Genomic DNA, 26,247 nt, shown 5'->3' on the forward strand with positions numbered 1-26,247 from the left:
TTTTGGTTTATATACTATTACATCACCACTTCCTGTGGCACAAAAAAAAAACCCAGCATTGCATGCATGATTGCATTTTGAGCACACAGGCACACGTACAAAAACACACACACACACACACACACACACACACACACACACACACACACACACACACACACACACACACACACACTGTATTGTCTATCTCAGAGTAAACATATCCAAAATAAACATAACAGTTTTTTTATCACCGTATTCTTTTTAAGAAGCTAGCTAGGTAAACTATCCCTCTATAGCAGCAATGTCTATCCATAAATATGCAATCAGAGCCGGCTTTATGTCATGAAAGTGAGTGAAATTTCCAGCTTTGTGCACTTAACCTTGATACTTCACCTTTCATTTTCCTGCATATCCTCCCTTCCTTCCTGCTTAACATATTGCTGATTTCTTCAAAATACAGATGACCAGAAGTGACAAATGGTTTGCCTTCCACTCACTAGATGAATTTAGAGATGAGGATGACCAGTCGGTATCTTTAACAGATCATTTAAATTCAAACTAAGTCCGAGGTAAAAACCCTTCCAATGATGATCCTGCATCAACCCACAGCGCAAACACGCAGCCAACTGCTTATGGACTGGTGGATCCACCCACAAGATGTTGGAAGCATAACAGAATCACTTTTGGTCTGGCTGTAACGTTATTCCTACGAGTATTAGACTCACCAATCGTCTTTCCTTTCTTTTGCTCTTCCTTTCCATTCAGAATTCACTGAACAACTGAACAGTTCTACACTCCCAAACTCTAAAGATACTTTGTGAAGCTGACATTTCTTCTCACGACACCTATACGCCATTCTGACATTGAAGACACCGAGCAATAAATTGTTTCAGATATTAGTTTATCAAATTTTTCCTGGACACTACGTCTGAAGGTGTTCAACAGTATTCTGCACATGTTCTCTGTTGGGGACCGGACTGCCAGTCTAGTACCAAGACCATATTACTCCTTAGCAATAGCTTTGTAATGTCCCGTCATAAGGATGCCTTGGTGCAGAGCCGGTATCTCCTGGAGAATCATTCCCCAATCCAGGTTCTCAAGTGCCAGTGGACAACAGGTTTTAGGTGTTTCCTTGCTCTAATACACCTGGTTTTCACTGTGTATTTGTTCTAAAATATGTTCTAAAATATCTGCATTAGTTTCTACATTATTGGTGCAAGTGCATAAATGTAAATGACTGTAGCAGGGCGAGTGCTACGGGGGCCCGACCGACAGGATAGCGAGGACACGGAGTTTAGTGCAGAACCCTTTATTGGCAAAACTTCCAACACACCGCCACACGTGCACAAGCACCTTCTCCAACAGCCCCAGCCTCTCCAACAGCTCCTTCCTTATCAAGGCAGGCAGGGTGGAGAGGTTGATGGGCCACACCTGTGACCCATCACCTGAGTGGCTGCTGCTACTCCACCCTGCCACAATGACCTTTGCCAAGTGCACTTATACTTAACCGTACCACCACAGAGTCTGGCCTTTGGACTTGTTGCTGAAAACAGTCCTGTTGGACATTTTCATTCGGTTGAGAATCATCTCAGTCAATACGCTTCCACTGGCCTCCCCCCCTAGATGCCTCTGAGCCCATAGATTTTAATGCCACCTCTGCACAACATGGACATAAGGCTTTGTTTTGTCACAGGTTTTAAGGGGCATTTGTGAATTCAGCTAAATATTCTACTGCTCGACAAAGGCTTCCCAAAATAAACGTTTTCCTGATTGCATTTTTTTCTTATATCCTTTTATATCTTAAAAGTGTCATCATCAGTAGCAGTGTTAAACAAAAAGGTAATTAATGGCCCTGACAATGGGAGAACTCATTCTTAAATAAGATTGTTCTTTGCTCCAATCATTTACAGTGCCATCATGGATAGCTAAAGTAGGCTGTCAAAGAAAGTAGAGTACAATTTGAGAGTGATTGAAGTGTTTAAAGAGGAAGGATCATGAATAGCTACAGCTCAGTTTCAGGGGATAGTTGCAGGGGATAAAGAGAAGTATCCATCACTGTAAAACTTTCTGAGCCTCAATAATGACAGAAAATGCAGCTGATACAGCGAAACTGAACAAATGCTAATGGGCTATGTCGATCTGCTTAGGAAAGCTTCACGCTTTGATGTTCCAAACGGTAAGAAAAATGGCTGACAAGCAGACACTGAGCAGGCTGTGATTTCCACCTGAGCCCCTCATATCAGAGCCGTTGTGGCTTGTAATAGTTCAGGTGACGTATACACTGGTATCTTTGTGCGAGCTGGAAAAATACTCAACTGAGCAGGGAAGCAGGGATTTAGTCGAACGTCTCATCTTTGTGAAAGTAGTTACACAGCACATTATATACCTCTGTTTTCTGAAAATGTCTGGCATCAATGCGGAACGCAGCAAACACAACTCTGGAAAGCTACGGCGCCATACGAGGTGCCGGGTTAATGTGATGAAGCAGGATTTAAGCTGTTCATTTGTGTCCTAAATAAAAATGCTCAGCACAATCAGAATCCTTTACTGGCAGCTATAATCTGGTTTAAGGCGTGACCACCAATGGCAGCATCTTTACACCGATCGGTTTAGCGTAGTTCACCAGTGACTTTGATAGACGGGTGTTTTTCGTTCAAACATCTAAGTATCTCATTGCCTGCCTTTGTTTGCACGGTTGCAAGGGAGGACTTCTGTGAAACAAAAGCATCTACCCAAGAGGTTAATAAGGGATTAGAATGACTGATAGCCAACAGCGGCAGACCGACACGTAGTATTTTCTTAAGCCGGGGTCTTCAATTCCGGTCCTTGAGGTCCGGTGTCCGGCGTGTTTTAGATGTTTCCCTGCTTCAGCACACACTGATACAAATCACTGTGTCGTTAGCTGACTTGTGCAGAGCTTGCCGTCATGCTAATGATGATCCACTAATTTGAATCAGCTGTGTTGAAACAGGGAAACATCTAAAACATGCAGGACACCGGACGTTGGAGACAGGAATTGTAGACCCCTGCAATAGAGGGATGAGGGATAGAGGGGTAGAGGGATAGAGGGATGGCATGCAGTGCAATGGTTATAGCTCCTACAATGTAGCACATAACAACAATAGAAATGTCCAAAATGCTGAAGAAAATATATCAACATTGGGCAAAGTATAACTGTGATAGTAATATATTTGAATATCTGGTTTCTTCAGCATTCACTTTCCAATTGAAATTGCTTCGGTCAACTTCAGACACGTTCCACTTGATTGCGTCCTGATATTCAACAATCACACGTATTTAATATTATCCTCCAGTAATGATCCTTATATGGCGCAATATTTAGGATATTTTCTCTTTACACTTGTCCTTTCAGCAGTCTTTAGTTTCATCTGGTTGTGACTCTAGACTCCAGGGTGCTGTCAACTGTCCTCTGGCCTAGTTCTCACAGCAGCAGTCCACCCAGCCTGCCCAGCTTTCTATTGAGAGCCCCACTCCAGCTCACTACAGTGGACGAGGAGCTTACTGTCTCCTCTCATTCTTTTGTTCCCTTTGTTTCCCCCTCGGCAAGACAGAAAAACAGAGGAAATCCAGCAAGAGAGACAGAGAGAGAGGGGGAACGGGTGGAGGCAGGCAGAGAGGGATGTAGGGATTAGTTTGATTTTTTTTTCTCTTTTTTTTTTCATATAATCGAGCCAATTCGCACATTAAAAGAGAAATGCAAGAGCCAAACAAAAGGGGCTAATTTCACAGTGCTTCATATGCATAATCATCTGGCTTGGAGTTTTCAAAAAGAGGATCAAACTCATTTATCAAGGTTAGGGATAGATGTATTACCCCCAAAAAATTAAAATGATACATATTCTCTGTCCCGGCTCATTGTGTATATTTCCTGCTCTGTTATCGACCGTATCATTACACTAAGCGATGACCTGAATCTTTAAGCCATAGATTTCTTCAGCTGGTCAATACTTTCTGGGAATTTGGAACACAAATGGATAAAATTCCTGACTGGGAGCAAAATATCATTGAAGACTCAAGCAGACATGAGCAGAATTCACCAGGATACAGTTGTGTTTTATGTCAGCCCTAAAAGTATGCACGCGTTGGTTTAATGTTGGCCCGGTGTTAGCTTTAGACAAATTATTTGGTTTCAGGTAAAGCAACCGCTGGTACGTCCCACAGAAAGTCTGTTCAAATTTGTGGTGATTGTTAAAAACTCAAATTACATGAGTATGCTTTAGCCAGATAAATGGGGATGTTCACTTTTCTGCAACGACAGGTTTGCAGAATTTTGAAAATGTTCACATTTGGAAACTTGAAAAATAAAATGAAAAATAACAAGAGTTAAACATTAATTCCAATAAAATGCACATTTGCACACTTGCAAGTCAGCCTATCACAGCAAACCTAAATTTAACTGACAAACATCTTCCAGCTCCATCCCAGCTGAACAATCAGACTTAATGGAAATTTACTTTCCCCCTTCCTCATTTACATTCATTTCTGAAATACTGCACACGACACCAGGGCTGTTATCTAAGCCCGAGCACGACGTTCAGTAGAAGAAATTAGCATATACTGAGGAAAATGCATAGTAGCCTATAAAATCTAACCTATACAAGATGTATTTAAACAGTACCAGTCAACAAATAAGATGTGCTAAATGTGAGCCTTCTATTTACTTCTAAAATGTAGAGATGTCTTCCTAAAAAAGGTTAGCAGCGTTGTTGTTCAGTGAAAGAATCTTTTAAAGGTTTATTATAAAACATCTTTTTTCATGCTAGTTTGTATGCAAGCTTATGGCTAAACAAAATGTTTATACTAATGTTTGTATGTGACTAAATAACACACGTTTCCAATTAACTTCTCTAGTTCTTGTTTATTCCCATGGTAAGTTTCCATCATCTAATATTTACAAAATTCTCTAGTTCAACTTCCCACATAACGTTTCCGGTGAGTTTCCATCCTTTTGCAACTCGAGCTTCAACTTGCGAAACATTTCTTGTTTTGTGTTTTTTGTCATTTATCATATTGTGATTTCAAAACTCGCTCTACACAAATTAGATGAAATTAAAAAGTGACTCAAACTAAATTGTTGTCGACAATAAACATGATTTTCAGTAGCTACCCCGTATTTCATCTCTTCGTAATTCCCTCCACCTGAATAAAACATGCGCCCCACCGCAGTGGCTGGAGGTTTGTTTCAAAGGGAAAAGTATCAGCACGAAGATTAAGAGACTGCATCACTGATGAAGTGCAGCGGTTAATTTCAATCCAAACACACTGATGAGGGGAAAGAGGAAACCATCTGTGTGATGTCGTGTCACTGCGCTGTGAGGCAAAAGCTAATAGACACTCCATCAGTGAAACATCTGGACTGTCTGCACAATGTTTTGGTAAAACATCTCTGATTAATCTAATGTGTTACTGTGCCACACACAGGTAGCTGTGAATGCACACAGTTTACACTTCTTTCTATAACAGAATAAATGAAGGATGAAAGGTAAAGGTGAGGGAAGGATGACGGTGTTGGTTTCATACACATTTAGAACTGTGAAGACTTCTTGGTGAATCTAAAATAACATTATATGAGCAGGATTTGACTTTTAAATTCTTTTGTTCATTATTTTACACCTGGCTTTGGATAATTAGAACGGATGGATGGATGGATGGATGGATGGATGGATGGATGGATGGATGGATGGATGGATGGATGGATGGATGGATGGATGGATGGATGGATGGATGGATGGGTGGATGGATCTATAATGGATGGATGGATGGATGGATGGATGGATGGATGGATGGATGGATGGATGGATGGATGGATGGATGGATGCATGGATAGATGGATGGATGGATGCATCGATGGATGGATGGATGGATGGATGGATGATGGATGGATGGATGATGGATGGATGGATGGATGGATGGATGGATGGATGGATGGATGGATGGATGGATGGATGGATGGATGATGGATGGATGGATGGATGGATGGTTGGATGATGGATGGATGGATGATGGATGGATGGATGGATGGATGGATGATGGATGGATGGATGGATGGATGGATGGATGGATGGATGGATGGATGGATGGATGGATGGATGGATGGATGGATGGATGGACGATGGATGGATGGATGGATGGATGGATGGATGGATGATGATGGATGGATGGATGGATGGTTGGATGATGGATGGATGGATGATGGATGGATGGATGGATGGATGGATGGATGGATGATGGATGGATGGATGGATGGATGGATGGATGATGGATGGATGGATGGATGGATGGATGGATGGATGGATGGATGGTTGGATGATGGATGGATGGATGGATGGATGGATGGATGGATGGATGATGGATGGATGGATGGATGATGGATGGATGGATGGATGGATGGATGGATGGATGGATGGATGGATGATGGATGGATGGATGGATGGATGGATGGATGGATGGTTGGATGATGGATGGATGGATGGATGGATGGATGGATGGATGGATGGATGATGGATGGATGGATGGATGGATGGATGGATGGATGGATGGATGGATGGATGGATGGATGGATGGATGGAATGATGGATGGATGGATGGATGGATGGATGGATGGATGGATGGATGGATGGATGGATGGATGGATGGATGGAATGATGGATGGATGGATGGATGGATGGATGGATGGATGGATGGATGGATGGATGGATGGATGGATGGATGGATGGATGGATGGATGAATCTTCCTACATGACAGCATGATGTTTTTGTCCGTCAATACTCAATGACATTGATATTGTTTCCACGACTACGGAGACGGTCAACACTGACCTGATTTGTGACTCGGTCAAAAAGTCAGATGTGGAGTGAGGTGGGACTGAAGGAAGATGTTAGTCTGTGCACTTCTATGCAACAGAAATCTAGTTTGAACCTTGTTACACACATTTTCCACATACTTTTCTGTTTAGGGCACACAAATGTTATTATCCACGGGCAGCCCTTCCAGTCAGGTCACATGGCCGCCCTACATGCAACGGCCCGTCCACGGCAAACCTCTGCCTGTAGCCTGAAGAGACCTGGGATCCACTCCAGCACATCCCTGTGACTCTCAATAGTAATAACCGGATGTAGGTAATGAATGGATGGATCATGGAAGTATGTAGACATGATGACTTACAGTATGTTCATGTCATAGTTCACCTACTCGTTCTAGCCATTATATCCGGCCTGCATTTGAAACATATGGCTCAATTACCACACTGGCAAGAGTTATGTGGGCCAGATGTGGCCAAAGCCTCCCAAAACAATCCTTATTTGGGTCATGCCTGGTGGATATGTGCCAGGTTTGGGCAGCCACACTCACCCTGAGTCAAAGCCGTCAGCCCAGACCAAGAGGGAAATAAAGAAAACTGTAACTGTGAGCCAAACTTTCCTCTGTTGTCTCACTTACTAGATGAATTGGATCAGACCACTAAGCTGTGAACAATACTCATTTGTTTATGGAAAACCCTTCGAGTTGACAATCCCAATCATCAGTTACTGCTACCACATACTTTGTATTTGTTTCTGCTTAAACTTAGACAGTATTATTAGCTGACACTCAAACCCACTCTTCTCACATTCATCACATACTGGTGTTTTATCAGAGCTTGTGGTTTCTCTGAGATACGGACAAGTTGTCCTTTAATGCAACAGATTCATAATTAACATAAGATAAGATAAGATAACATACTGTAAGATAAGGCCACCAGCAAAAAAAACTCCCTATAAGGTTACAGGAGGGGAGGAAAAGTAAAATCAATGCACTCACAAACTTGGCAGCTGACTTAACTACCATTCTGGGACAGTGTATCTTTATTTATTTTTATCATATTACTTGCTTGCTTAATGTCTGCTTCACTAACAGTTTAAGAGAAGCTTTTAAAACTAGCTGGCGAGCTATATGATAAACTATAAGCTATGTGATCTGGCACATTGGGTAATGAGTCAGAAAACTACAACGTGCCTTGGCACTTTCATTATGTCATGAAGGATCCTCTGACAAAACCACTGAATATGATATCATAATGGGAACGATCTGTCATAGCATTACCACCATACTGTATATGGCTGCACTATTCATTGACATGGCCTCTCAGCCAAGCTGGAAATGAGGCATTATCATGTTTCTGCTGTTTCTGTGTTAGAATCGTGGATTTAAATAGAAACTTACAGTTCCATAATGTGAAAAATGATGTAATGTTATGATGTAAGTTCAAGTTTTTCATGCACCATACAGCACTTTACTGATGCAATGTGAAGCCATGCAAAAGCCTGACAGGGATCACTTCAGGGAGGCCCAGTACCTCGCGAGACGTGGGCTTGTTGTCTCTTCATTGCCAGCCTCTCCTTCATATTTCTGTTTATAGCTCTTCAGCTATCAGAGTGAAAGTGGAAACAAGCATTGATTTTCATGTACCGCTGAATAAATTAGCTCCGTCGCCTGCCCATATAAACACAGAACTAAGTCCGGCACAAAGACATATTTTGCAAATGTAAATCTGATATATAGAGCATGAAGGGAGGTTTCTTTTCATCCCACTGTTTCTTTTTGATAGAACAGGAGAGTATTGATTTGGCCCAGTCATTGTTGGTCTGTGTCAGTGTCTGGGCCTGTTCATAATGATCAGTGTGTTTTACAGTGAACAGCTGAGTTTGACGAGAAGGCTTTGACAGGCCTGACAAAGGGTTCAGTGAGTGAGGCTGCCTTGGCCGACTCCCAAGCAGCCTCCATGGTCCCGCAACCAGTCCTCCCCATTCATCTCTACCGGCCCTAACAAGCCTCGGGGCCCTAACGGCCTCACAGATTTTAACGAGCTCTAATGAAGGAGATGCTCCTTTACGTGTCCTGTGTTTCTGTTTGCACGTTTGCATCTCGTGGGTTGTTTTTGTAATTAAAACTAAAAATGTCCAGGACAAAAACATTCATGTCGAGTTTGTGCAGCTTTCGTTCCAAGACTCAAAATATGCCGTCAGCTTCCTGATTATTAATAAATGAGATTGTAGATTGTTTGTTCTTGCACATTTACAGCCTCTCTGTCACACGTAACTTGATTTGCTAAAGACATTCACAAGATACAAGTCAAAACATGCTGATCCTGTAAGGGTGAGATCAAATCATTTTGCTCAAATATATCTACTCTCTTGTGGTGTTTATATTTATAAGACATGCATGAAAAATTTTTTAAAAAAATCTGCTTTGAAAGGAGTTTATGTGTCTGATGGAAGCAAAGCAGCATGCAGAACCCATGAAGATGAGAGAGCTGTCTCTTTCCTCCTCGTCCTGTTGACACGCACACAAGCCTCGACAACAGCTAATCTGTGGAAAGTCCCTCGGACCGCAGAGACACTGAACACACCACGGGCAGGACTGATGATACACTTCCACGACGCGTCTTTAGTTCTGCAGTGTGGCCCGGAGTCATGCGACATGAATGTCACAGACCTCCAAAGAGATGGACAACAGCGGTCAGTGTCGGGAAGAAGACGGACGTGTTTAGATCCAGTCCTGTTGCTCTGTTCATGTTCTGTCACTCCAGCACGTTACTGCACGGAGGGGAAAGTTGTATCACTTAGTTACTACTTTGAAAAATGATTTATCATATGTAAAACTACAAAGAGGGTTCCTAATTTTATCAATAAAGAAAAGAAAAGCCCTAAAGCAATGACACAACTAATACAACAGTGTCATCTTTCATCACGTGTCACTTACAAACACCACGGCCCTTCACCTCGAAGGGCGAAGTCTGACACCCAGGGTTGAAATAGTTCCTGGTGAGTACATTTTAGTGACAGTGTTGGGTAACAACCTCGGTAAACTATGAGCTAACAAGGCGAGACGTGTCAGTGATTTAAGCCCTTGGTGGTGGTTCACGTAAAATTTTGCGCTGCTCGGTGACGCCAGAACCAGACAACATGTCGCCGCCAGGTACAAGCACGGCGTAACAACTGTACAGACGGATCAGAGTCAACTGGGATTTTACAGTCACAATGTCGGTCTGCCACAGAAAAATACACATTTCTTGAAAAACATGAGGCCAGCTCTATGTTCAGTTCAGGTGTGCCTGAGCTAGCTGTGCTTTAAGATTACGCTACCGAAACCAACCAAACGTTTCCGGCTTCACCTGCAGCTCCGCGAGCAGCAGACCGTGATCGCAGTTTTACAGCAAGCAGGAATTCAGCTGATTTGCAGCTTAACTGTCTGGAAACCAGAAGTAAGGCACTACAAACTACAGGAAATCAATTACTTTTTATAAATAAAACAACAACAATCTGATATCACATTTACCAAAAAAGATTTATTTGCTGAAATAGCGGTACATAGAGGACATCAATTGAATCCTGTCGTAATTCAAGCATTCGAAAAGGATTGGATGTGCTAATTTCATCTCAACCGTCTCATCAAGCACTTAGTCTTCATTGACTTACCATTACTGACTTGACACTCTAAGTTACACAGACTGACGAGACATGGAAGGACAAACCAACAGCCTTGATGGGCGACTGAAATATGTTGCATCAAATTGTGATTTACCAAACAGACATATAACAAAGAGGCCAACGCCTCTGAGCAGAAACAACAACATTATAATGAATAGACTAAAAGACTAAAATTCGCCAACATCACCAGACTCGAAAGCCGGACATGTGTGTGTGTGTGTGTGTGTGTGTGTGTGTGTGTGTGTGTGTGTGTGTGTGTGTGTGTGTGTGTGTGTGTGTGTGTGTGTGTGTGTGTGTGTGTGTGTGTGTGTGTGTGACAGAGGGAGTGTGTAGTGATCCTAGTAAAAAACTGATGCACTATGTGTTTTTCTATCGGTCTTTGTTTTGAAGGCAGCATCCTGCACGGGCCTACATGATGGTAAAAACATGGTGCAGGATATATGCATGGCCTCTTGTGTTAAAGGAAGTACTAAAACTCTTGTTAAGACTTACCTGTAAGCCAATCCCTAGGAGAGGAACCCTCTGTTTTATTTTTGGACACAGCACTTGAGATCCCGCTAACCTTCAGCTGCAGGTTCAGCGACAGTGCAGTGGGGTTTAAGAGGTCGCAGACGAGCTGAACACGGGCCTGTGTAAAACTCTAACACTCAACTGAGCTAGCGAAAGTGCTTTTGGCCACATAAAAAACTATGTGGTTGATTTGGTTTGTTTTTTTGCATGTTTGCATGTTTAATCAAAAGGTTCTTCTTGTTTAGAAACTGTTCAGATGGAGCACGGATATGAAAGACAGGCTCAGTGATCAGTGAACACTGTGGAGCTGAGGTATTTCCCCAGAGCTATTTTGCACTGGTAAGTGAAATGTAGCTGCCATAAAGTTTTTATAAAGTAAAAATAGACCCGTGCAGCATGCGTTCCAACAAGCTTTATGGACACTGCAGTGATAGCATTTATGCAGACTCATGTGAAATAATAACAAGTTATTCTACATTAGTCCTCAGCAGCTACAGATGAGCCAGGCCATTTGTTTCTCCGAGTGATTGGAGTTGTCGAAGTTTGAATTACTGCCAAAGAGATTCCGATTTGCAGTAAACTGCTCTGATTGGTTCTTTCTCTAGCCCCTATGCTTGCTACTTTACTAAACTGCTCTGATTGGTTCTTTCTCTAGCCCCTATGCTTGCTACTTTACTAAACTGCTCTTCCCTTGCAGAGACCAACAGAGCTTATAGCACCTCCTGTATGTGATGGGTGCTCAGATCACTTCTCTATTCACGGTTTGTTTCTTAGGAGTTGACTTCTGTCATATTCGCAGGTTCTGTTTTTTAAAGCTCATCATTTCAATAGATAACTATTGCTGTTACAGATACTATATCATAGGTATTTATGTTGAAAGAAGATAGAAACAAAAACATGGTCTTTTTAGGGGAAAATGGTATAGGCTTACTGTGTTGGACAATTATGATGATCTGTTTTTGGGGGGGGGGGGCGGTTTTCTGCATAAAAGGGAATTCTGTGCAAAGACCTTTAAATGAGCCCTGCCTTGAGAACAATAAATCTTGTGACGAAATCTTTAGTGCAGAGCACAAATGTGAGGTTTAAATTTATCCTTAAAACAAATTGTATCCCTATATTAGCACTCAGCTTTAGAAACTCCTTAACAAAGATGCACTGCTTCTTAATTGGTGGACATCCCAAAAATGGAGAACACAAGCTCAAAAAAGAAGAAAAACAAACATGAAAACCTATACATATGGGAGAGCGGTTATATCTGTGATGTGTCAAAGGTCAATCTGTTTGACTTAAACTACAGAAATACTACAAAAATTTGTTTTATGATCTCTGGGAAACGGAAAAGACAATAAATAATGTGCATATGTGAGGCTGTGTGGGCACTTTCTGTTATATATGGTGGGAAACTGAGAGACTACAGAAACATGCCTGGCCAGGAAATTTATGCAAAGCAGATGGGAGACTAGCATGAGCCGCGGTCTCTCCTGGGGTTCCCAGCAAAGTTGGGAGGAAGATTTGACTGCGACAAGAAAGAAAACCACACTGAAATGCTTAACAAATAAAATAACAAATACTTTTGATCAAATTGTACAGCCAATTCAGAACGTGATAATGAAATTTCATGCCTCCAATCTAGCCCACATGCACACGGGTACATGCTGTCTGTGAAAATATATCACATTAATTCAATCTCTCTCTTGTAATTGGCACACAAGTATGAAATAAATAACACGTTGGTGTTCAGCAAGCGTTTTCTAAAGAGCAGAAAGTGGTTGGGTTTGCGCTATTTCAACTGTCTTGATGGCATTCAAGTAGAACAATTACAAATATGGGTGTTTATTTTTATTGGTGGTGAAAACAAGCTAGCAGTTGACGAAAATAGTTTCCTAAAATGACATGTAAATCATCGTATTGCCACTGTTAAAATAACGTGTCCCCTCTTCACCTCGTGCCCCCACTGTGACCCCGAAGAGGGTTGTTAGAAAACAACGCGTATGCAATTAAACTCGTGATTGTTTATAGTACTGAGATAAGCCGTGAACACTTAACTGTGAGCTCAAAGATCATTCTTAGAGCAATATTAAAACAGTAAATGACCGTCCCACTGCAATATGTGATGCTTTATTAGTGTTGAGTGGGACTTAAGCAGAACACCTTCATTCTGTTCATCACAAAACAAACCAAACCCGTGTTGCAAAATGATGCTAAAGGTCAGAGACACGCGAAGACAGAAGCGTCTCCCTGGGTGGGGGACCTGCTGAGGGAACGGAGAGGAAGGGAGGAGCAGGAGGAGAAAGAGGAAGATAACGAGAAGGAGGAAGTAAAAGTGCTTTCATGACAGAGTGGACTCAAAGTGCTGATGTTGGCGTACAACGTTGGTGGTGGGAACCCGCGTGACCCACTACCCCTCCGAGCACGTGTGACCCCATGACCCCCCCAGGCAGGTGATTAACATTATATCGGAGTATTTCAACACCGTCTGAGTCACTGGTATTTCCAAGCGCATAATGAGATCGACATCCATCAACTCATCACGTATCTTTAATGCGACCATATGATCTGATCTACATGTAAGTGGTTAACTAGAGTTTGCCAAATGGACAACGACATAATCAGATGGATAATAAAATAACAATCGCATTTAGGCCACGTGAGATTTATGGATTCTTCCATCTTAAAGGGGACCTATTATGGCATCCAATACCTATTTTAAACAGGCCTTGAATGTCTTAAAAACAAGCTTTTGATTGTTTTTGCTAAATAAATTAGAAATTCAGCCCCTGAGCCATGTCTTTATCATCCCATTCTCTAACCTCATTATCTATGAGGGATTCTGAGTGGGCGGGGCTATGATAATGAGGCGCCGTGCTGATTGGCTGCCTGAATGACGCGATACACCGCTACGAAAAAATGGTGGAAGCTCCAGCCGGCAGAGTTACATCGTGTCCTAACACCGTGTCCTAACTGCATGCGATGCGAGCGAGCGTCAGCGACAAAATCAATTCAATTGCTTTATTTTCTATTGGACTGTCCTAACTGGCCGCAGCGACGCAGCACCGTTTTGAGGTGGACATTTGTCGGACGCCCTGCTTTTTTCTTCTTGTCGCTCCCGTTAAAAGCCGGTTGAAAGCCCTGTAGGAAACAGTCATGGATGAGGAACAGCTGATCCAGTTAGTTGAAATGAGAAGTTATCTCTATGATACCTCCTCATTTCACTACAAAAACCTCAATAAAGTGGCAGCTGGCTGGAGGGAGATGGACAGAGAGCGTCCGATGTCACGCAGTGCTACGCGATTGTCGGACGCTCGCATGCAGTTAGGACTCGGTGTTTAGTTGTAGATGTGTTTTGCATTTTGGTTACGTAACGACGGGAGCAGAATCTTATTGGCTCGTAGAAGCCACATCACACTGGACGGCTCATCCGGGCGGCTGTACAGACACTGCAGAATTTGGTTGCTTTCCTCCTTCTCTGAGTTGGCAGGCTGAGGGGAGACCACTTTATAAATGTTAAAGCAAGAAAAAAATTGTTTTTCATAATAGGTCCCCTTTAAAAGAGACACATTGTGAAAAAGAAAAAAAGGTTTTGTGGGTTTGAATCCATTTATTTGGATGTTGGAGTTACTGTGGCCTGTGTCCTCTTTCGATTGTTGTTCCAGTCTGCAGGGTTCTGTTACATCACAGGACCAGATCAGGGCAGAATGATTCAGCTCCTTCATGTCTCTGCTGCATTTCCATTTCCTCGGTAATGAGAAGGACGAGGCTTTAACGCCAAATCAGGGATGTACTGCAGTCAAGAGGCGGACTCCATCACCTTCAACCACCTGCTATGAACATTATTTTCCTGGGAAAAATATTACATCATATAATTTTCAAGAAAAAACATAATGATAATCCCACATAGGTACATAGGTTGAATGATTTTTTTGTACAGTGCTACCATCCATACCCAAATCTGCAGCAAGCTTTGACAATATGTTGAAAGAATGTGATGAATTTCATCTAATCTAAATTAAAGTTATCTTTTTTTATTCAAATAAAAAGTCATGCAGTAGATCAGTATTAGTCCGACACAGTTTGACTGCAAGAAGCCAAATGTTCTGCATCCGTCTTGATATGCGCACATATTACATTTCCAGCCGGGGAGTCACTGCACTGGTGCATTATTCTTTCTTTGCAGACTTTCTGAATGCTGATTCTACGTTTAAGTGCACCTCACATATTACCGCACATTGTTTTGTAACTATTTGCACTTCTGCGATGGAATCCGTGCACCTGAATGTGAATGCAGCAGCAGAAATGTTGCACATTGCTATTTTACAAATGTTTTCCACTGCAGTGACTGTTTCAGCCCGTACTTCTGAACAACCGCATGTGTCGAAGGCAGCGTGTTTTCTGAGAACCAACAAAGCAAAACTTTGAGTTCATTTATTTCCTTTGACAAATGGCTTCTTAGTTGCTGAGCTATGAACAGTGATTAAAGACACATTGTTTCCTGTTGAGGCAAAGGCACTTGGAGGGCCGATGACTCAACGCTTCTCATCCACTCAGAAATGTTGCTCCCGGGTTAGAAAACTGATCTTCTCCTGATTAAGAAAGTTTGGGTCATATAAATAGCTATCCATATACAGTATTTGAGAGTGAGCTGAACAGCATAAATAGGAGGACCATTAGAGCGCAAACGAATGATAGATTAAACAAAGAGGCTAAGAGAATCAGAGCCAAGCCTCTGAAGTGGAAGACTTTGAGAATTGTATGTTTTAGAGGTAGAATAAAAAACCTTGGCCATACCTAGAGCTCCAGATGTATGTAGTGCCCTTTAACCTTTTAGTGCAGGTTCTGCAAAGTGCTTTGCAACAAGTTTCTCATTCACACATGAAGAGTTCTTATCTATGGACATTGTTTTTAAACAGCACACTATAAAACTGACATGTAGTGATTTTGCTCAAATGCAACATGCAATAAGCAAGCAAGTACACAATCTACAGTTAAAAAAAATGCTAATTTACAACTTGCAGGAAAATTCCTCTGTGTGCAACTGATCAATCTGTCCTGTATCCCATAATGGAGAAGTGCACAGTTGTCTTGTGACCAACTTTTAGGTTCTGCCAGAACATAATCACTTTTATAACTGGACCCGACAAACTAACAACAACCGCCGTACCAGGAAGCAGCGCATGTTGGACTGGATCTGTATCGGATCACTCCTTCATCTATAACTCCATCCCTCATATCCCAAATCACCGAATTAAATTACAACACAACAAGCTCCAGGGGAGGGCTGCTGCTCACTTTGTATTACTACTGTTATTGTTGTCTTACATCATGCTGCCAGTTGTAATGTATGGCTTTCTTTTATGCTATCTCTCCATCATTCTCTTATTGTCTCTGTTTGTAACTGTTTTATGATGCAGCACTGGAAAAGCACTTTAGATTGAGATAACTTTCCTCATAAATACATATAAATAAAGCTTTCTGTCTTACGGTGTCTTACATCCAGTGTACAGTATGCGGTTTTGAAAATGACATGACATATAAGCCTCAGGTATGCAATTGTTTTGTCTTATATTGATCTATTGATGAGTATATCAGTGGGGGTGGAGCATCTCTCCCAAACACCCATTGAGGAACTGATATCCAACCAGCAATGATGCAAAGGGAACACAAGGCCGCCACCTGAGCCACAGCTGCCTCCTACAATGCCTGCATCCTGTATTTTGCACTTTTAAAATAGAAGAGCATCCTGGCGTTTGTTGCCATCTCCTCGTGGCTGCAACTGGCAGAGAAATTTCTCTGTATAACTCAACCTTTCAAACTGTTGTGATTTACGATCTGCACCGTAAACGCATCCCATTACACAGCTCTAAGAATAACCTTCCTAATGTTTACTGGAGTACAAATGAACCAACTGAGCAGTAGCTGATTTTCAGCCGAAAGCCAAGCAAAGACAGATATTTGGACCCATCTGCCCTCACTTGGAACCATGTTTAATAAGGGCATGTGTTGACAAGATCATAGTTTTATATGCGACAATATTCATTATACAGCAACTAACATTGCAATATTGGAAATTCCTGTATCAGAATTTGTAATAAACCCTGAAACATTTGCTTTTGATTTGTTTAGCCTGACCCTGTGAGTGAAAACACTGCACCGCTTCAGCTTATTTTGGAGTACAGTTGAAAGTTGAGGGGGAAGGGCTCTATAAAAGGTGTTATCTACACCCGGTTATTCCTATTCATGGCCTCCGGGCTCTGCTGGAGCCTGTCCCAGCAGCCGTAGCGTGGCAGGCAGGGGTTCACACAGTGGACAGGTCACACAAATAACCACTCTCACTCTTATGGTCACTTTAGAGCCAGTGTTTGGACTGTGGGAGGAAAGTTCACACGAGCACATGGAGGACAGAATAGCTGGGCTTCAAACCAGGATGCTCCTCGCTATAAGACAACAGTGTTGACCACCAAAGCCACTGTGCTGCCCCGTTACAAGACCTTGAAGGGCCTTTTTATGTTGCATTTACCACATCCGGGACACCACCGCTACCACACACAGGAATGCTGCACATCATAAATGCCAGCTGGCAGCTGGCAGCTGGTACATAATTCAAAACCATGTTTTAACTCACATTATGGATATCAGCTCCATAACCTCCAGGCTGCAATGCTGGCTCATTCTGTTTTCATCAAGGTTTTACAAGCTGTTGTTCTTCTCAACAACATCTTACCTATGTTTATATTTAAATTGGACCTTAAAAAAGAACAAATATCAAAGAAGTTTCATGATCGGTCACAGCTCCTGCAGTATGAACACAGAAAGGGTCTTCCTCTAGTAAAACTATGGCGAGGTTCCTGTTGTCTGGAAGCACCTGAAGCTAGTGAGATCCTCTTTTAGCCTCATCCAGCCATTGGAACTGAAAGTTGCTTCCAGGATAAACACTGATCTTCAGATTCCTGCTCAGTAACTCAACTTTATGGAGCCTAAATACCCAAATCGAAAGACCAGTCCTTTAAATGATAAAACTCTGGAGATTATTTCATGTGATAAAAAAAGCAGAAATAAGTAGCATCATTTCCAATGTCATTTCAAGCTGTTTGCATTACATTACACCACGCAGCTGAATACTATTCATGTTTAAATTAAATACTGATTGACATGAAACTGTAATTAATCTATGTTTATTACCTTAAGCTCTAATTAATCATTGATTAGTAGTGCTCGATCTGTTTAGGCTTTTGTGTCACTGCCACCAGCAATAGAAAGCCAATTATCTGACCTTAAAGCTCAATGAATGCGTAGCATCGGCTGTGACCTCTATGATTCACGACCGTGCATATGCTGTAACATGCAATGCAGCACGGAGGAGAAAGAAAATACATAAAAAGAGAAATATAGCTTGGCAACCCTTTCACTAGAAATAAAACATGCACAGCCACAAAGCTGCAGGAGAGAGGAGAGAGGCCAGGGTGAGATGATGGAGCAGCAGCTGGTGCTTTTTCTGATGGATTCCTCCATCCACCCTCTCACTCAGCAGGAGTGGTGGCACATGAGTGGGCATATATGACTGGGATGGCTACTGGATCACCAAAGCCGGGTGCGGGTGCAATTCCGGAGCTTCCATGTGCTGCGCATGCAATGACCGCCTCACATAGGGTCCATAGTGGCAGACAGACACGCAGACAGGAAGGCTGGGTGTCTGCCGGCTGCGTGGTTTCTCACGCCTTCAGTGTTTTCCTGCCAGATCGGCCTGACAGAAAATCAATGACGGCGCGTTCTTCATGGAGACGCGCATGCACGAACCGCCGAGCAAGGCATCGGCGGTGCGGGGGATGCTGAGGTCTGCGAGCCATGATAGGGCGTGCATGACGGGGATGAGGCGTGCATGTTTCACACGTGCAGCCCAGCCAACGGAATGTGCAGGACGGGAATAAACCCCCGGAAACACCTCCAGCATGTTGTTCAATTATGCGCATCATGGCAAAATGTGCAGGAATCATCAATGAGATGCGCGATCAGTGACAGTGGGGCTCTTCTTTCCCCCCCATGATAACGAGGTGTGGGGTGGTGGTGGGGGGAAGGGGGGTAGCGGTGCGGGGATCACGTCCGAAAATGGATGCATTGACGTTTACATGCGCAGCCAATATTGTTGGGGTGGAGGTACCGACTCTCATCTCCACCCGCCGCATCCCCGCTCATTACACAGCTATCATTGTGTTGGATGAGCCGGAATCACCACTGATCTGTTACCAGATATATATATATATATATATATATATATATATATATATATATATATATATATATATATATATATATATATATATATATATATATATATATATATATATATATATATATATATATATATATATATACATGCGCTGATGTAGACATGTACCTGCGCCTAGGAGACCCATGCACCGGCTTCATTATGGATATGGATGTAGGTTAACGTCCCGGGAAGCGCATGCACCTTTCATTTACCTTCATGTCGTTGACAATCGCCTGGAATAGACCCCCGAGGGCCCCGCATTCCTTCTCCACGGTCTCCATGTTTGCCAAATCCACCATTTATCGGAATTTGTATAAGCGCACACAAAACTGTGCGCTCACCAACACCCAGCAGGAATAAAAAAAAATTAGAAAAAGATGAATCAATACAAAATGTAATTCCACAAAACTGGGGTTTTTGGGGGTGTTTTCTCCCCTCTCCCTTCAAACTAGGAGATCGCCCAACAGATGGATGCAGAAAGAACAAGGAGATGAGGGGAAAAAAAGATGCCAAAACAAGCCGCGTTCTCTGCGGTTTTCCCGTTGGCGACGGTGAAAGGTTCTGGAGAGGAAGGATGGTCTCTCTCTCTCTCTCTCTAATTCTCTCTCAGTCTCTCTGTCTCGGCGTGGCTGTGATCAGGCGGTGGGCTGGTACCGTGCTGATGGTACCGGGGCGACCACGCTCATCTTGGCGCAGCCAGAGCTCCAGAGCGGAGTCAGCGGGGACGCATGTGAGGGAGCGCAGGGACCGGAGCGGTGCGTGCGTTCGTGCGCCCCTGTGTAGAGACAGAGCTCTGATTGGCGAGGAGAGGTGCGGGGAGAGCAGCCAGTAACCCGACCCATGCAAACTGCAAAAAAAGAGAAAGGGAAAAAAAAAGCCGAAAGAGGCTGGACAACCCCTCGATGGTATGTCACATGCCGCGTCTAAGCGCAACACACAAGGGCGCACAAACACATGCATATAGCCTACACAGGCACGCAAATCTACCGAAGAATAGACCTATCAGGGCCAGGCAGGGGAAAAATAAAAATAATATTTTAGAGGAGGAAGATTTTTTTTTCATTATGCACTTCAAGAAAAAAATCGAAATGTTGAGAAAAAACTCGAAATGCCAAGATTATTGTTGAAGTACAATTTCGAGAAAAAAGTCGAAATGTTGAAAAAAAAATTCGAAATGTCGTGAATAAAGTTGAAATTTTGACTTCATTCTTGAAATTGTATTTCAACATTAATCTCCACATTTCGACTTTTTTCTCGACATTTCGACTTTTTACTCGAAATTGTACTTCAACATTAATTAGACATTTCGACTTTTGTCTCGAAATTGTATTTCAATATTAATCTCGACATTTCGACTTTTTTCTCAACATTTCAACTTTTTTCTCGACATTTTGACTTTTTTCTTGAAATTGTATTTCAACATTTATCTCGACATTTCGACTTTTTTCTCGACATTTCGACTTTTTTCTCGAAATTGTACTTCAACATTAATCTTGACATTTCAACTTTTTTCTCGACATTTCGACTTTTTTCTCGACATTTCGACTTTTTTCTCGAAGTGCACAATAAAAAAAAATCTTCCCCTCTCAAATAGTTGTTCTCCTGCATGGCCCTAATACTCTTCCGTACAACTCAGATCACTAAGAGGAGAGAGGGAAAAAAAAAGAAATCAGCGCCGGATTAATGTCATGACAGGTTTAGATGCCAGTGGACTGGTATGAATGTGTCCTGACAACCAGACTTATCACTTCAAAAGAAAAGAAAAAAAAACACTGAACTGTTCAGTGACCTTTGTGGTCAGGTATTTGTGTTATTGTGATTATTTCTGTCATTTCAGCCACCAACTCTATTGTGACAGCTCATACATTTACCCATGAAACTTTAAAATCCTTTTTTTTTTCATTTTGATGCAAATTTAGTTTCTTTTTATACTTGTCTGAGCCATTTATATGAGTTTAATTGAATAATTACAACCCACTGATCCCCTGATTTATTGCAGTTTATATAATTGTATAATTATAAATATAATTCTGTACTTTGCGGCCTTCATATTTTACATTTTGGTCTGAGGAGTCTGACAGCTTTGTTGATAAGCTCCATCATTTTAATATCTAAAATTTTATGGAGAATGTTGTCTTAACACTAGTTAAGATAACACTTTAAAACAGTTTGATTTCTTAAGCTGCAGCTGTTACTTCTTGCAGGCTATCCATCCATCCATCCATCCATCCATCCATCCATCCATCCATCCATCCATCCATCCATCCATCCATCCATCCATCCATCCATCCATCCATCCATCCATCCATCCATCCATCCATCCATCCATCCATCCATCCATCCATCCATCCATCCATCCATTTTCTATACCCGTTTAATCCTTTGTAGGGTCACAGCATCTGCTGGAGCTTATCTTAGCTCATTATAGGGGTTCACCCTGGACAGGTTGCCAGTCCATCGCAGGGCCACATATACAGACAGACAACCGTGCATACTCACACTCACACCTACGGGAAATTTATAACCATCAATTAACCTAGTATGCATGTTTTTGGACTGTGGGAGGAAGCCGGAGTACCCGGAGGGAAACCCACGCAAGCACGGGGAGAACATGCAAACTCCACACAGAAAGACAACCGCCAGGCCAGGGAATCGAACCCGGGAACCTTCTTGCTGGGAGGCAACAGTGCTAACCAAGCCACAGTGCTGCCCTGCGTGCATACTAGTTTTATGTATTTGGATTCTAACTAGCTGACCAGTAGAGCATAGACTGGGCCAATAACGCTGTCAATCTTGTGCTCCTATCGCCCCATTTGTGAAAGAGACCCAGAGATACGTACATTCTTGCACTTTAAGGAACCAATGTGGAGAGAATAACGATCTCTGATTGATTGAAGACCCTGTCCAGGGCTGTTTCTAGTTTTTCCAGGGGCCTGTGTTACATTAGAGAGATACAATGAGTGGCGAAATCTCTAATCCAATAAGTCCATCTGTGGTGACATATCAATCTGCTACACTTTAAGAAGAAAAAACAAGCTAGAATGACTAGTTAAACATCTCAAATCAACATATACATTTGCAAGCTAACATATACATTATTCTTACACGTGTTTAGTGAAGCCTTCATGAAGCACGTGGAAGCATAGCTCGTTATTAATATAGACAGGTCATTTTAAATAGCACAAAATAACTTTTGCAATTTTTAGCTCAGAGGGCTTTGATATAGGCTGTTTTTCTGACACTGTCCATGATTTAGTTATGTTCAGTCTTTTGCTCAGGCATCAACCTCACATTATCTAATATTCTTTATTGCATTTTAGATTCTCTTTGTCTCCTCTAACTCTAAGCTGACTTTATCTTCATTCATGTGTGGTAATGGTGTCGTGAGGTGATCGGCAGTTGTTGCAAGAGACGACTGTAACGGGAGTCCAAAGTTACTGTGGGAGGTATTTGCCAATAGTACAGACATCTCAGGAGCTAGATAACACTTTCTAAAAATAATAAAATATTCCTTCAAATGAAAATGATATCTTAACATGGAAAAAAATGTTGCTGTGTTGCTTTCAATTTTCCCGTACAGATTGATGCTGAAATCACGGGTGCCCCTAGCGGAAAGAGTATCCCTGGGCATCTGACAAGAAAACTCTCTTACCTCAGATTTGGAGGAGCCAGTTTTCATCCTGGAAGCTTCATAATCCAACATTGTGGAAAACGTAGAAGTGTTTCGGATCAATTTCATGGAGAAATGTAGAAAAATATTTGATTAAATCAGAGGCTGGATGAAACTTGGTTCCTGCACGGCCTACACCTCGCATCAAAAACATCTATATTTAAATTAGTCAGGAACATTTTTGTTCACTTTCAACCTGTCCCTATGGTCGTTACCTACAGGCACAGACCACAATGCTGTTTGATGCAGTTTGATGGGACTATAGTCAATCAGAACAGAAAAATACGTGACACAGCTCTTCAAATGTATTCACCTGTAGAGTCTGCAGGATATCCAGCAAGGTCCATATTAGATCCGTGGTTGAGGTTGTCCAGTCCAGAAAAGGCTGGGTTGAAATCGTATTTGAAGAAACCAAAAAACCTTTACCAGACAAACATGAATCTTGAGAATGAACCGGTTCCCAGGTAAGTACAAAACATTGGGCCTTTTAAGCTTAAGATCAAGGTCAAGGTCAATTTTTGAAAGCACATTTAAAAACCACCAAAGTAGTCAAATATTATATGGCATATCGTTACTGTCATGAAGCTTTAATGTAACAAACCAGTACAGGCAGAAGCCTTAACTGCACCAAATTTAAATATGATGAGTAAACATAGAGAAACTGTGTATTTCCATATCATCATGAACTGTAGAGCTTTCAAACACAATAGTATAGTCCTAAACTTAACCAAGTACTTTGGTTCCTAACACTAACCAAGTGGTTTAAAAAGGAAACTATGTTGCCAAATGAAACCTGCCAGCAGTGAAGATGAAAGAAACGTAAGGACAAGACATTTATAAAGAAAAAAAACAACTTGGCTGTCACGTTCTTTGAGTTCAGGATGATTCTGTGTAGCCTCTATAAATTCAAATTGGCTTTATTGGCATGAATGATAGTAATCATTGTTGCCGAAAGCATACATACAATAAATCACGAGACAATCAACATACGAAACACCAATACAATTACAACAAATACCCAACACCAAATACCTAACACCTGCATACTATATATATATATATATATATATATATATACACACACACACACACACACACACACACACACACACACACACACACATATGTATACATATATACACATACATATACATTACACATATATAGAGAACTATTTTACATTAATAGGCAGGGAGACTAAGGATGAGGAGACTGAGTTGTCTGGTTGTGTTTCTCTCACTCTATGACATGCGCTGATGTATTTAGCGGCTTCTAAAGAACTTTCCTTTTTTTCTCCAATTAAATGTAGGATTTTGTCCTGATCTGGAAGGGAATCAAAATCCTGGACTTGTTGTTTAATTTTAGGAAAAAACTTAGATCTAATATTGTTGTAATGTTCACACTCTAACAGGAAGTGTTGTTCTGTTTCCAGCTGTCTGTGTGGACAGAGCCGACACAGCCGGTCCTCTCTGGGCTGCCAGGTCTGCCTGTGTCGACCCGAATATATCTATATATATATATATATATCTATATCTGCAGTCATTAGTCTGGAGCTGGAGCCTGTTGATGAAGTAAAAGTCTGACTATACAGCATGGCTACACTGGTATTTGCTCAAATATGGCAGCTCAGTGAAAATACACACATGTATGTGCATGTGTAACTTACAGACCTGCACATACATGCGTCAGTCATTACCTTCTTGCTAATACGATGTAACCACTTTTTCTGTGATGGTAAGTTTTCAGGAACATTGCTTTTGAACATTTCATGATTTTGTTACACATTTGTATGTTTAAAAGGCATATTGTGACAAAAAAAAGATGTTGAATATTTGAAGTGAGATCTTATTAAAAAGAAATCCAGCCACGGGGCACGCTTGGTAGCTGCTAGTGCAGCCGTCTCACAGCTAGAAGGTCCTGGGTTCAATTCAAAATGGGAGAAAAAAAAATCAGGGATAAAGATATAAAAAAAAAATCAAATAAAAAAAATCCAGCCTAACATAAATGTGTCACTTTGACTGGGGTCACTTAGTATGAAAAGTATGTCACTCAGCAAGACATTCAGATTAGCAGGTTACTGTGACATCAAAAACCCAGCTCAGTTTAAGGTATTCAGTCTCCTCTTCCCAATTTCTACCCAACTTTATGTCATTGTGCTCATGCTGTAACTCAAAAGTCAGCATCACAAAGCTGTAAAGCCTGAGGCTGTGAGCATATCTGCCAAAAACCTGGTTGAAATAGGTTATTTTTTACTTTATTGTATACTTTTACTATATTGTATTGTATTCTATACAATACGTTTTTGTAGTTGTTAATTTGACCAAAGTGTGCCACTGGTTCACATGTCTCAGGAAAATGAACATGGCTTGATACAGCAGAGAATCAAAATGACAGCTTAAAGTCAAATTAGCACTCTTTTCTGAGGTCCCACCAGACACAAAGAGAAACTAGCTTTTGTTGATGTCTTCTAATAATTCTATAAACAGTGTGTATCTTCATGAGTTTGAGCACATCAGCTAACTGGTTCATATGAGTTATAATATGAGTTCATATGAGTTGCCGTTCTGTCAATGCGAGTTACAGAATTCAAAACTCTTGCATAAGTAGAGCAGCGTCTCAATAATAGAGTGTAAAAGTAACACGATGCAGTAAAAAAAAACAGAATGATGGTTTGATCACAGATGAAACCCATTTCAATGTTTGGAAAAGGCACAGCAGTGAAAAGTGTTAGTTGGAATCTTTTCCTTGAATTGGTTTCAGGGGGAAAGTTGTTGCTGTCACATGATAATCTCATGATAATTTCAGAAGGCAGCATGTAAATATTATTCTTTTTTATTGGAACAGCTCTGGTTTCAAGCTTTAAAACCCTCAGAAGCCGTGAACTCTTCTCAAAATAGATCCCAGCCTTGTGATTGAATTGGAAAACTAGATGTCTGATATTTAAGTTGGGAAATTCATACTCCTGCAAGGTTATCTAGAAATAATAGCAATCTTATGAAGACTGAAGCAGGTTTGTACAAGTACCCTGTACAGAAACACAGTTTCAAACTCTTGCCAAATTTCTTGCATCCTGGGAGATGCAGGAGCTCCTGGGGATGAAAAAAAGGACACAACCATGCACTTCATGTATGTATGTCGTACAGCACACATGTTTCTGTGATCTATGATGATGATCTTGAAGGAAGGAATATTTTTTAAGTTGTTGATGATCCTTAAAACCATTTTTTTGTTTTGTTTTTCATACTAAACTGGCTCCCGCATTCACACAACAACCAGTAAAACTCCCAGACTCACTTGGATTTTGCAGAAAACCGAGGAGCACGGGCTCAGGCAC

At 41.6% G+C, this 26,247-nt stretch overlaps 1 protein-coding gene across 3 annotated transcripts in view; it reads right to left on the reverse strand.

The window, feature by feature from the left end:
- The window catches only part of mtss1lb (MTSS I-BAR domain containing 2b), a 124,132-nt gene extending 104,115 nt beyond the window's left edge, over positions 1 to 20,017 (reverse strand). For all 3 annotated transcript variants that reach the window (XM_061737356.1, XM_061737364.1, XM_061737349.1), the window contains exon 1: positions 19,456 to 20,017. In XM_061737356.1, the coding sequence (XP_061593340.1) occupies positions 19,456 to 19,542 (87 nt within the window). In that variant the 5' untranslated portion in view covers positions 19,543 to 20,017. The remainder of the gene's footprint in view (positions 1 to 19,455) is intronic.
- Between the last annotated feature and the right edge of the window lie 6,230 nt (positions 20,018 to 26,247).

This window comes from Cololabis saira, chromosome 2 (assembly GCF_033807715.1).
Source record: "Cololabis saira isolate AMF1-May2022 chromosome 2, fColSai1.1, whole genome shotgun sequence".
Taxonomy (NCBI): Eukaryota; Metazoa; Chordata; class Actinopteri; order Beloniformes; family Belonidae; genus Cololabis; species Cololabis saira.